The sequence below is a fragment of the Orussus abietinus genome, unplaced genomic scaffold, assembly GCF_000612105.2.
Source record: "Orussus abietinus isolate OABI.00-Male unplaced genomic scaffold, Oabi_2.0 scaffold240, whole genome shotgun sequence".
Lineage (NCBI taxonomy): Eukaryota > Metazoa > Arthropoda > Insecta > Hymenoptera > Orussidae > Orussus > Orussus abietinus.
In genome coordinates this window covers 128,888-142,252 of record NW_019394465.1, presented here as the reverse complement: position 1 = coordinate 142,252, position 13,365 = coordinate 128,888, and the positions used below count along the sequence as shown (strand labels likewise).

The 13,365-nt window shown below is 45.2% G+C and overlaps 2 protein-coding genes across 3 annotated transcripts in view; one reads left to right on the top strand and one right to left on the bottom strand.

Moving 5' to 3' along the window:
* Window positions 1-1,584: 1,584 nt before the first annotated feature.
* LOC105697100 (synaptosomal-associated protein 25) lies at window positions 1,585-8,963 on the top strand (the record flags this gene model as incomplete). The annotated part of the gene is given in 3 exon segments (XM_023432468.1): window positions 1,585-1,702; window positions 2,465-2,738; window positions 2,983-8,963. Coding segments are annotated over 3 exon segments (455 nt in total), but the record flags the coding sequence as incomplete, so codon positions are not given.
* Window positions 8,964-9,164: 201 nt separating this feature from the next.
* The window catches only part of LOC105697098 (hypoxia-inducible factor 1-alpha), a 43,381-nt gene continuing 39,180 nt past the window's right edge, over window positions 9,165-13,365 (bottom strand). For both annotated transcript variants that reach the window (XM_012420116.2, XM_012420115.2), the window contains exons 13-14: window positions 12,523-12,944; window positions 9,165-10,593 (exon numbers count right to left, since the gene is read on the bottom strand). In XM_012420116.2, coding sequence (XP_012275539.1) covers window positions 10,225-10,593; window positions 12,523-12,944 — 791 coding nt within the window. In that variant the 3' untranslated portion in view covers window positions 9,165-10,224. The remainder of the gene's footprint in view (window positions 10,594-12,522; window positions 12,945-13,365) is intronic.

Genomic DNA, 13,365 nt, shown 5'->3' with positions numbered 1-13,365 from the left:
ATGTATATATATTTCTGATATATCTCTGCCACCACCACTATATTGCCCGATCTTTCTTAATCCACTGCCACATGGTGTCGTTATTAACTTATTAACACCACTAATAACAGAGCTGGCCCGACTAACAGTGCTGTTATCGATAACAATTCATTGCCTTCACCACTAACTACACCGATATGTCAATGACGTTTCGACGAGAAACTGGAACCCAATGTTATGTGTCCTTTTTGCGATTCCTTATTTAACGTTTAACGCATTGCTTCCAGAACAGTTCGATTTTCAAGATATTAAAATTTCATGTGGATAAATTAGAAATGAAAACACGTTTTCATGTCTAATGACAATTTGTAATTTCGTTCAAAGTGACACCAGCGAAGTAAATTCTGGCTTCTTGGATGTGTTAAAAAAAAAAAGGAAAAGTTCAAAGATTAAAAACCTAATCGACAGGACGGTGTCAATTCCTCGGGGGAAGAAAAGACGTCGACGGAAAATCTTATCGGCAGTTGGATTATTAATAAATGAGAAAGTTATTCCAGTGATTTAGAATGGGATTCGTAAAGAGGTCGCCCTGAATTTCTGAATATTTTGTAAAAAAAGGAAAAAAAAAATGGAATACGGTTGCGAGACTTGTATAATCTGTGATAACCCGTTGATAAGATGGGATTTTGTCAACTGATAACGATCTTGTTCCGGTTTCTTATCAAACGTCGACCCCCACCCGCCCTGGACCCATCCTCTCCCGGACGATCCAGCTGCGATAACGAGCGTTCCGTTATCAGGATTACTTCCTAATCAGAGGCGACATTAATCCCGATTTGAGGAAACTAAATCGGAGCCAGAGAATCGCTCGATAATATCTTTCTATCTCTCTGTTATCTCGGAGGCTGACTCGCGGTCCATTATTTTAATCTCTCCTAATCGATGTTATCATTCATATCGAAGTTATCGGTTTAATAGGCAGAAGAGAGCGCTTCGCTGGAAAAGGAGCGTGCACTTATTCGCGCCTCGATCTTCCTTTTCTAGATCCTGGTCCACGTAGATCTTCGAGGATCCTCTTAAACGCCTCGGGAAATAAAGGAGAGAATTAAAAAAAAAAAAGAAAAAAAGTGGAAATAAACGCGTACAGTAATAAAAAGAATATATATATATATATTCTTTTACATATACGTTATTTTATATATCTTATATATATATGGACGATGGACTTATATATATATGTTTGATATATTCGAAATCCCGAATGGCCGTCGAGAGGATCGCCGAAAAGTGTGCAAAACGAAAGGGGGCTCGGTGAGAAATCATTATATGATATGATATGGTAATTATAATTTTATTCGAGGATTACGTTTATTAACGAGAAAGAGGAAGGGTAACTCTTTCGTTTTGCTCGCCGGTTCGTCTCTCTTTACACGCACATACGCAGAAGGTACACTCCAATGCGTGAACATACCACCCGGTCTCTTATCTATCTCTTTCTTCCACTCTCTATCTATCTCTCTCTCTCTCTATCTCTTTCTGTCTCTCTCTTCCGCTGTTTTCCATACTTGAGCGGAAACAGTAACGTCTTATTCTGCCGCTGAACAGAACAATTGGACCGCATCGAGGAGGGAATGGACCAGATCAACGCCGACATGCGAGAAGCTGAGAAAAATCTCACGGGCATGGAGAAGTGCTGCGGCCTCTGCGTTTTACCATGTAACAAGTATGCACTGAACAGAGTAACCCAGAATTGTTATCGTGACCACTGATTACCTCGCGATATTGAATTTTTCCGCGCAACGAGCGAAGCGATTTTTTTTCCCCCTTTTTCGTTTTCATAGAGCAGACTCTTTGTCGCCACGGACATGGATAGAAAAAATATGAATACGTTACGGAAAATAGTTAAAGTGTTCCATTCATATTTTTTCTATCCATTATATCTTTCTATTAACAATGTAACATTTTTCTATCCATTTGATAATATCTTTCTGACACGTTTTATCGAAACCCTGGTGTAGTATCGGGATGGCCCATTCTCAAAATAGTTAAAGAAGTGTTCCATTCATATTTTTTCTATCCATTATATCTTTCTATTGTCAATGTAACATTTTTCTATCCATTATATCTTTCTATTAACAATGTAACATTTTTCTATCGATTTTATAATATCTTTCTGACACGTTTTATCGAAACCCTGGTGTAGTATCGGGATGGCCCATTCTCAAAATAGTTAAAGAAGTGTTCCATTCATATTTTTTCTATCCATTATACCTTTCTATTAACAATATAACATTTTTCTATCAATTTAATAATATCTTTCTGACACGTTTTATCGAAACCCTGGTGTAGTATCGGATTGGCCGATTCTCCCTTCCGATACTAAATTCCCAATTTCACGGCAATCTTGTGCACCTTGAGTGTTGAAATTTCCTGATTATGGCTAATGATTGTTGTCTTAACAACGTAATTGCCGGGTATATCGCAGGGGAGCCAGCTTCAAGGAGGACGAGGGAACGTGGAGGGGAAACGACGACGGGAAAGTCGTTAACAATCAGCCACAACGTGTGATGGACGACCGTAATGGACTGGGTCCCCAGGGTGGATACATCGCGAAGATCACGAACGACGCCAGGGAGACGGAGATGGAGGAGAACATGGGCCAGGTTAACACCATGATCGGGAACCTGAGGAACATGGCCATCGACATGGGCAGCGAGCTGGAGAACCAGAACCGGCAGATCGACAGGATCAACCGCAAGGTGGGAATCCCCGGGGATGAATTTAATAATATTCATGGATTGTGCCCATAATTATGAAAGTGGTCTAAGTCAAAATTAAAAAAAAAAAAAAATGAGTTTATCAGTTATTTCACGCCATATTATTTCAAACGAAATTAATTCAATGTAATTCAAACAAAAAAGATATGACTTAGACCACTTTCATAATTATGGGCACAGTTATCGAATTAACGAGTTGTCCAATTAACGAATTCATTACCACCAGGGCGAGTCGAACGAGACGAGGATACAGGTGGCCAACGAGCGAGCGCACCAGCTGCTCAAGTAAACCGGCGAAGCTCGCCGAGCGATCAGCTGATTGCAGGTCGCACGCATCTCCACTATCTACACGGTGTCGTCCCTTCTTATCGCCCAGAATCTTATTACGCATTGTTATTGTTATAATTACTATAATTATTGTAATTGTCTTATCGTTATCGCCGTTGCGGGCGCGTGTCGGGGTTGGCGACACCCTGGGGTGCGGCGAATCCCGACACCGGGGCAAAACTAGCGTTAGGGCGTTATCGCCGATAATCGCCGTTACTGTATCACCATGATTGCAGCTCAGTTATTTGCCTAATCGCTAAGTAGCTAGTGCAAGGCCCGATTGAATTTAAAGCCGCGTGCACGCTCTGGAATCCTTGCTAGAGTCGCTCCTGCGCGGCGGCGATCGACACTCTGTGATATATGTATATTATACGTATGATATACGTATATAATGGGTATTATCCCGTGTCTCGATCCCGCCGGACAGAGGGCAAGCGTCGCTGATATCCGCACTAATTGGAAAGCTGATACCCCGTCGTTATGATTCGTTAGAAAAAAAAAAAAAGAGAAGAAAAATATGGAAAACTAGGAATTATCTGTCCAGTTAGTACGGAAATCAGTGGCGAGCGTACAACGAAGTCGAGGAGGGAGAAGTCGGACTCGAAAGTCGAGGATTAAGAATCACCACGTGCCCTTGGGAAAGGAGGAAAAAAATAAAATAGGGGGATCTTCGGCACCCGGGCCGAAGAGGAGCGCGGCCGTTCGTTGAAACTCTTCAGCCTCTTCCGAATCTCTCTTCCCTTTCGCGACCCGATTGCGATAGATCCGGTCCTAGTCAATATCGATACTTCCCTGCGGCTTCTTGCCAAGATACCCACCCGGCATCCTCCGAGAAACGGCAGGGGAAAGTCCGAAAAAGAATTTTCTAACGCTCGCCAGGAAGCTCCTTGCACCTGACACTTTGCTTGACACTAACAGATTTGCTAATTCGCGCGGGGCTTGCTCACCTCGGAATGGTAAATCGCGATTTTTCAAGTAGGTTTAAAGGTCTCCTTCGAATTGCATCTCCTCGCAGCGCCGATTTGGGCGTCCATTTCGAGAGCGACAAGCCTCGCGAGAGGCGAAGAGAAGAGACGAAGACCTGTAACAAGAGGTGCGAAATGGCGCATAAGCGGCGTCTCTTAAGGGGATGTGGAATCGTCAAAGAGGTCTCATTAATGAAACCTCTCCAAGCTGGGTGTACCGAATCGTTTGAAGCTTTACAAGGTGAACATCGAGGCTGTAAGGAAGGTCCCGACGCCCATGAATCTCAAGGTTTTCTAATTTAGTCATAGATACTCAAACGATTTTTTTTCATTTTTTTTTTTATTATAAAAAATGAAATTTCACGAGTGTCAGGACCTTCCTTACAGCCTCCATGTTCACGGTGCAAAGTTTCAGGCGATTTGGCACACCCAGTCCGGAGATGTTTGGTAAATGGGACCTCTTTGACGCCGGTTTCGCATCGCCTTAAGGCAGTACCTGTTTCTCTCGTCATGTCGTTGCAGAATTGCATTTAGCAAGACGCTCCGAGCGGCTGGAAATAGATATCCATCACGAATGACGAGCCAGTCGGACCGTTTTGCTGCATCCAATTGTGCAACAATGCGACAATTGAAAGGCGGTAGATTTAGGCTGTACGCGATTATCGTTACGTTCCGTCAACTTGACCCATGTCACGTGTCGTATTCTTCACGGATATTCTATGGCCGCTTGCGTAGGATTTTATTATAAAGCTAGAGTAGCCGCGAGAGTACACGCGTACGGGTACTTACCTCAATACTCTTAAACGTTTGACACGCGATATGCGTAAGCGCGTGCGTGAAGTTGAAGAAAAAAGAAAAGAAAAAAAGAGCAAGGCCCGAGGGAAACGTCCTCGGCGTGCAGTAGTCCAAAGCGGATTTTTGGAGCGACAGAAATTTTTTATTCTAATCACTTGATTGATTACCAACGGATTTGGTACTCCCGTGAATACTATATTTAACTAATATCAAAACGTCAAGGTATATGTATAAAAGAAAAGTTCAGACGTAAGACCGCAAAACGTATGGGATTTTTGTCGACCTGGCAATCCACTTTGGACCACTGTCCGGTGCCTAGGTGATAACAGTATTTTCATCTTCTATCGATTATGATATATCCCATAGAAACGCCGAGAAAGTATGACGAATCCGGCTAAGGTACAGATAGTGCACGCACGTGCAATTTCCGACTAGAGCGCGGATTTCTTTCAAGGATACTCTCTCTCGAAACTCTCCTTTTTTGCCTCGGAGCAGAGATCTCCATTACGGGACGCGGTATCAGTCCTAGGGCCAAGCCGCGTCTTAGCTGATAAGCGCGGATGATCTTGAAAATAATTATATAAATAAATGACCCCCCTCGAGGTGGGATTTATCAGCTGGGCCGCAGCTGGCCGGACCAAGACCACCGATTTGCAGGTAAAAACTGCAATATCACCCGTAATTATAATCCGTAGCACCCCGAATGATAAGCACACGTCTTCCGACACTCGTTGCATCCTACGTGACGTGAGATAAATGAGAATACAGTCGAACCACTCGACGCGCACCATATCGGGCACGACGAATCTGCGCTCTAGCTAACGCATATCGTTACAATAATTACGATTGAACTAACAGTGTGTAGGTACCTTAAAGTAATGCCCATTTTTAAGTCACACTTGTGTATGTCCTCGCGTAAGACGCGCTGCACCGCACTGCACCGCGTTACTTGTGTACAGGAGCGAGTCGTGCCGACTGGGTGGCCGGGTGGATGGATATACACAGGATCTGACAGTATTCCTTTACAATAATTAATTCCACAGCATTCCTCGGTGAAAATGGAAGAGAAAAGTACTAAGCAGTTATCTTTCTACGATGCGTGGTTTGGGCGTAAAAATTCATTGAAAAACAGACTACCGGACGCGTCGATCAAGATCGATTCGGACTGACTTATGGAGAAAAAAAATGTTTAAAAAATGGTAAATATTGCGATATGAATTTCAACGCCACGGTTTACATTATTTGGACCTAGGACAGGGTGAATGGAGCCATTAGAATGTGTATTACAAGGTTTTATCATTTTTTTTTTCTTTTTTAAACGTGTCGAGCAGTCCGAATCGGCCTTAATCCACGCGCCCGGTTGGGCATTTTTTTTCAATTAATTATCACAGATAAATTACGTATCGTAGAAAGATATAGTATAAGACTTTTCGACTCCATTGTCAACAAGGATAGCGACGTGAAAACCTTGACCAGGAATTTTGTCACATCTTGCGTATACACGCAGAAACACACACACACACATAGACCCAAATAGCGAAATAGCTAGAGGACAGAAAATAAAAAACGGAGCTAGGGAGAAGAAAGGCGAGAGAGTATAGAATAAATGGAGGAGTGCAGGGCACGAAGAGAAAGAGGGAACAAAGAGTAATTAGTCCGGAACTAATGAGTTCCGCATTGTTGTGCGCGCTTTGTTGTATTTAAGGGGAGTTTGATAAATAAGGGGGACCCAGGGGGAGCGATTTGTCATTTAAGAGTTTAAATACTACGGAGGGGACACAATTGACATAGACAAGGCCTGATAACGAAAGGTGTCTTTACGTTACTTCTTTCCTTCCTCTCGTCTCGTTCTTTCTTTTCTACGGGGGATTAAGGCGGTACGAAAGTGGCAACTGAGGGGTGCAATCCTTCGGATGCGACTTTGACATTTCCTTAAAACGCGCACGAATCACCATAGAGAAGTTCATACTCCTACCTCAATTGTTAGCGTCATAGGACGTACTTTATCCGTACTTTATACATTTAACATACGTCTAAAATACGTATAAAATACGTCTCTTAACACTAACTGAGGTAATAATAAGAAATATAGGTGAATTATCGTTTCTACGTACGCACGATTAGTCAATGCGTTTTTATTACGGGGTTGCGATCGTCCTGGCGTATACCGTAGAGTATATAGATATATATTATATACCATATATTATATATATTATATATATTATATATGTAAATCCGCCATCCGTTGACCATGCTGGATCTGGGTTATACTGGTGCACGTAGGGCACATTTTGGGATCGCAATTGAACCCTCCTCTTGCGAGGAAAACGGTCTACGTACACCGAAACGTAATATTCTGTACATAATAATGTATATAGGCACAAGTGACTGTGAATCGCGAAGGCTCACACGACACACACATTATGACACACATCACACCGTTGTTCTAGCTCTCTCTGTTCTCGTCCTAATGCGCGCCTTTGTCGAAACGGATGCGATCGCTTAAAAAAGGAAGGAAGAAAGGGATGACGATTAAATGATAGGAACTGTTGAGATTTATTTTACGAGGAATTTACACGTGACGCGCATTCCTCTGTTGATGGGAGAGTGCGACGCGTAAACGGGGAGGAGAGAGAGAGAGGGAGATGGAAGAGGAGATTCGGTGCAATTGCAACAATTGTAGAATTGTATCGGTTGTCAGTCGAATATATAAAAAGCTGAAAGTATCAGAGAAATCGGCGGAAGTTTAACTTCTTAGTTATGGGATGTTTAGGATTTCTTCTTGAATTTTTTCTTGAATTTTTTCTTGAATTTTTTCCTTACCCACCCGTTCGTGAAATTCAATATTTGGCGTAATTATATCTCAATAATATTGTTCAGAGCATCATTGGACAAACATAAATGTAAATAGTAATTGGCTGGAGAGATTAAAGCAGGTCCTCTTCCTGGTACGGTACTCTCGGTTGACACCTGTGAGTCTAGTACCTTAACGTGAGAAAAACAGTAATGGCATTACTCCGATTTGTTGCGATTGCACCGGATTTTCTTATTTATACTCCGCAGGTGTGCACTCGACAGGTGCATATCCGGAGCTCGATAAAGTCTCATTGCACTGTATAGAGACCTGTAATTGTACATTGTATGCCGAAACGCGGAATTGTGGCATAGCTTCCTATCCGCTTCCCGAAGTGACCATTACCTTGGAGCGACCCATATATATGTATATGTATACACACATGTATGTGCCTATATGTATATCGTGCTGGGCTCGTCCCTCGATAGATACCTGTAATTAATCCGTAATCAAGTCGTGAGAGCGCTTCGTTTTTCTGTTGATAAGCCCATTGTCCGACCGTGCATCGCAAGGGTTTACTTCCTCTCGGAGAGTCGATCGATAGAGATCGATAGAGATCGATACTGGATCCATCACCTCCGAGAGTTTCTCTACCTCTCTTCTATCTCATTCCAGACTGTTCAAATCCGTCTGCGTTACATTTCATTGATAAGAATCCATGTGGGTGTTTACATACGTTCGTGCACAGCTCATAATTTAAATTTCGCGTAGAATTACGTGATACGGATTATTAGTTAATATTTAATTTATCATTACATTAGAATTTTCCTTGAATTAATTGCCGATGCGATATCAGAGAGACGGTGTAACTTTACCGCAATTTATGGTGGCAGTGGAAACACCGATTTAGGGTGTACATTTACGTGGGTACTTTTTTATTTCTTATCAGTCCAACCCACGACGTTATCGCTCAGGTCGAATTTCCTAGTTTCGCCGAGATGTATCTTTTTCACCGATCCTCATCGTCATTGTGCGTTTAGTTGGAGCGAGCCTGTGTCTATAGACTGTGTCAGAGGGAAAGTTAAAAAGTGTGTGCATGCGTATCCGATGCGTGAGTGCGTGAGGGAGGTCAGAGGTGACGGAGTCGAGGGAGAAGCGAAACGTGGGGAGGCGACGGGGACTTTAGCTTCTCCTCCTTAGATTTTAAATATGTGCAACGTATTTACGACGACGATCTTACCGACTCGTAGGATTAATAGCGAGTTGTTTCCCCGCTACAGACGCCAATGTATTTAATTCTCGATAATAAATAATATTATACGTTAAGGCGCGAGCACTCGCGTGATGGCGGTCACTCTTAATATCTCTTCATTTCATTAATATCAATCCGTATTGATTTAATAACGAGGGCTTCTTCTCTCGGGGCAGCATCTTGTCTATTACCTAAGTTAAAGATCATCCTTTATACGACTCACCTTAACGAGTTTTCCCACATTTTCCCGCCGATCTAGTCACACGGAGTCAGGCTTTGGATATACATTTTCCTTATTTATTTGATAATACATCATCTAAAAATTATCAAAAAATATCGGGTCAGTTTAGAAAAGGGCGAAGCTTATTTACGAGCTTCGATATCCTTGCACCACGTACCAATGGAGACGCGCAGAATTATTCCTAGAAGGCCCCACCATATTTTCGGAAGGGCAGCGCGAGACGCGTCTTATCATTCCGGAGCACTTTTATTCCTTTTTTTTCCTCCCGCTTCCTTGCAAACCCTTCCCTCCAAGATCTTGTCGTCTTGTCATAGTCGACTTTCCTCCTCGGATGTCGAGAAATGACCGACGCCTCGCTGAAACGACTCCTCGGACCGAGGATCGAATTAATCCTCAACGCCGGCTTCTACGGTCGCGCGGAGTACACTCGGAAACTCTCGGCTTATCCGTCAATCCTTAAGCTCGACGCGCGATTTAAAACGCGAGGCGTCGAGACGCTCCCTTAGACGCAAGAGAAACATAATATAATCTAATCGGTTCAACTAGTGTTAATAAAATCTGTAGGTAACGTAATAATATAAATGTACAATTAAACGGGTAATTGGCTCCGCGCGTTCCTCGACACCGAGCGGGGACGAGGGGAATTTCCTTTTATACGGTATCGCATATTCTTACACAACTAGAGAAGGGTCCTTCAGATATTCAAGTACTCGTTCAAACTGTAAGACTTTCAAGGCATTGGAATTAAAATTCTTAATCGAGGATTACTTAACGCGATTACCCTCAATATCGGGACTCGATCTCAAGTTGCAAAATCGTCAATTTGGCTCGTCGCAAACGGCCACCCTCGAAAAATACAGAGTGTAAATTCCCCAAAGAGACTTCCCCGTATGTAATCATTCCTGTACATACAAATCTTAACGAAATAATTTTCAAGGCCCGAAACAAACCCATCACCCCAAGTCGAGATGGCCATTACCGATATTCCACCATACCCTCCAGAGGCTGACAAAGGGTAAATATATATATATCAACGATTTCCCGTACAAACATGCGATACCGTATTAATTTTAATAACATTCTCGAGGAGGCACCTAGACCAGGCTCCGGTCCAAGGGCCTGAGAAGATCGGCGGTCTCAAGGAGGCCCGGGTTGAACGGTCCCACGTCGAACTCGAAGTTGTCAAAAGACAAGGTCGTGGAGTCCAGGGTCCTCGACTCGGCCTTTAGGAAGAGTTTCCTGTTGGTAGCCAGGGAGTTGACGAGCTGTTTCCGGGTGTCCGGGCTGAGGTGGTCCAGCGAAACGTCACCCGGCCACGTGGGCGGGTCACGTGACTGGCCACGTGACTGACCGCGTGGCTGACCACGTGGCTGACCACGTGACTCCTCGAGAGCTACGCTCAATGGCGACAGCGGGCTTCGCCATGAGGACGCCAGCCGGATATGTGGATCAGGGACGACGTTCTGCAGATCAAAAGGAAGGACTATTAAAAGACGAAGCCAGGGGACAATTGCGACATTCTCAGAGCGTCCTAATGCATGCGTATCTCCGTGCTCGCGGTGGATATCGACCCCGAGATATGTGACTATCGACTTTTTCAGGGTTTGCTACTGCGTTTCGGGGGGATTCGTTTAATCGGGAGGAAGGAGCCGATACTTTCTCTGGATAAGGAGCCTTAGGGAGAACTCCCAGGTTGATGTGCATGGAATTGAGAGCGAAAGTTAGAACAATTGGGAGGAATAAGGTGATACGAGAGGAGGTCTCGTTTGTGAGAGTTCTCTGCGAGCTAGGGATACAGAATCGTTTGAAAGCTCTGCGACGCGAATGCGGAGGCTTTTAAATCATTATATCAGTTAAGGATGTAAGATTGCACGTCGTATCGATTTAAGGATGTTCATTGAGAAAATAATTAAAAAGCGGGCTGTGATATAGGTACAGTGGCGGAGATGAATGCCTTTCCCTCGTCATGGAGCGCCACGTCTGCGGGGAAGACATTCGCGTCCCCTCCTGTACATGACGTAGACCCTCGGAAAGGAAGATTAATTTTCTAAATCGCGACTTTACAAACTGTAGCTCCGTGTCGAGTATTTTTTAGGGACTGCCGACTGTTTCCCAGCTCATTTTTATTTCCTTCCTGCCGACCTACGGAGAGACGATTTCTCTCGGTCGGAAAGTGGGTCCCCCCTCGAGGTCGTCACAAAGAGACGCAGGTCGAGGTCTCGTCCGCACGGGATTAGAAATAATTTACTTTGGAAATTGGCCGCGACCGACAGGGTTATTGATAGACACGTTTCGCGAACGCGAAGCTAGTGATCCACTTCTAGATCGTCGATCGATCGTTAATCGCTTTAAGGCGATATTAAGGTGGCATCGAAGAGACCTCGTTTATGAAACTCCTCCGAATAGTTTGTTTCATTTTCAATTTCTTAAAAATTTCTTTACCGAGATTAGAAAAATTTCTCAACATTGTAGACCGATCGAAGGATCGCAATTTTATGGGAGAAAAGTTTCCTGAGATATTTCCGTCCGAGAGGAGAAGGTCCGTCACCTTGTGGAGTGTCGGTCCGAGGTTCGGCTAAGGAAAGAAAACGGCAAAAGAAGTGGTGAAAGAGGGATCCCGAATTACGAGCGGAGGGATAGAAACGCAGTAGAGAATGGGCGAGTGGTCGGTGATCATCTTCAGTATATTTCCTTAATATTTAAATCAACAATTTCATATACTTCTGTCATTATGTACACAACGTGAGACACTAGAGAGCGGAGCTGTCAGTCTCGGTTCCTCGCACCCCGGCACGGCCAGGGTTCGCCTCGCGTTCGGTGTCACACCTCCCTCGTCCACCACCTCCTCGAGCACTAGAATTCGCCGGCACCCGGTAAATCTACCCCTACCGCATGCACGTCCCCTTCAAGACCTCCCACTCTCCCATCTTTCGTCCCCAGATCGGTCTTGGTCTTTCCCAGGTTGCAGAAGGTCTCGCGTAGTCTCGGAACAACTTCAAGAAGACCAAGAGCAAGTCTCGACCATGATTGCAATAGGTTTCGGGTCCCGCCTCGTCTACGAGAGCAAAGATACCGGGACCAACCCCCAAGTCCCTGCCAAGGAGATCTCGCGATCCTAACCCCGATCCGAACGACCGCGTGCAAATCATTCGTCCCCCAGGCTCCCAGGACGGACATTACGACCTACCCCAGGGAGCGGGATATCCCGGGTCGCGGAGGAGCCTTCCGCGAGGATGCGCGGAGAACCAGGAAGGCTCCATCTCGCCCTCCCGGGTGTTTACTTCCCTCTCCCTCGGGAACGAGCAACAATCGCGAAGAGGAGTCCCCGTTCACTTGCTCGCGACGCTCTGAGAGGGCTTCGGCTTCACCAGGCACACGTAGCCAGCACTCACGTCGCAGCCGGACACCAGGAGGTTCATGAGAACGCTGCTGGACTGCTGGGAGGGCGAGGGCGAGGTCGGTTGCGCAGTGGAGGCCTTCGCGGGTGGTGGACCGTCCTCGAGGCCGCCCCCGCCCTCCCCTCCACCCTCGTCGTCCTTGGGCCCTAACCGGGAGCGCGACTTGGGGACCTGCTGCGACATCAGCTGCTGCAGGAGTTGACTGCCCCGAGGCAGCGACAGCGACTCGGTCTGCTGCTCCTCCTGGCAAGGCGTCCCCGGATCCTTGGGGCTCCTGCGAGCCGCCACCTCCTCGCACCGGATCCTCTTGTTCTCGTTTTCAGGGTTCGTCGAGGCGGCGTGGACCCGTTTGTTCGACCGGTCGCCTCCTCGGGGTTGGTCTGCCTTCTTCTCCGGCCAGGACCTCTCCCCGGGACCTACAAAAGCGACGGGAACAAAGGACGTGAGTCTCCATTCCGGTAGAGTTCTCTCTAGGAGTCTAAAATGTCAGAATAAAAGGATGGCTTAACGGGCCCTCCTCTTCCTCGGGGTGGGAGTCACCCTGGCGATAAATCGCTTCCACCTTGTCTATATATATTTATGTTACAGTGAAACACCGAAATCTGAAGAATGTCGACTTTCACCGGTGAATTTCAACATTCACATAGTCGCTTAGTGTATGTCCGAAATATTTGCTAAATACCCTTATTTCTAACTTACACCGGTAAATGTTGACATACACTGGAGAGGGTCCGAATGTACAACAATGTAATGAAATATTCGATCTTTCACCGACGTATTTGGTATCTGTTGACATTCACCGGTGAAAGTCGACATTCTCCAATTTCGGTCATTCAC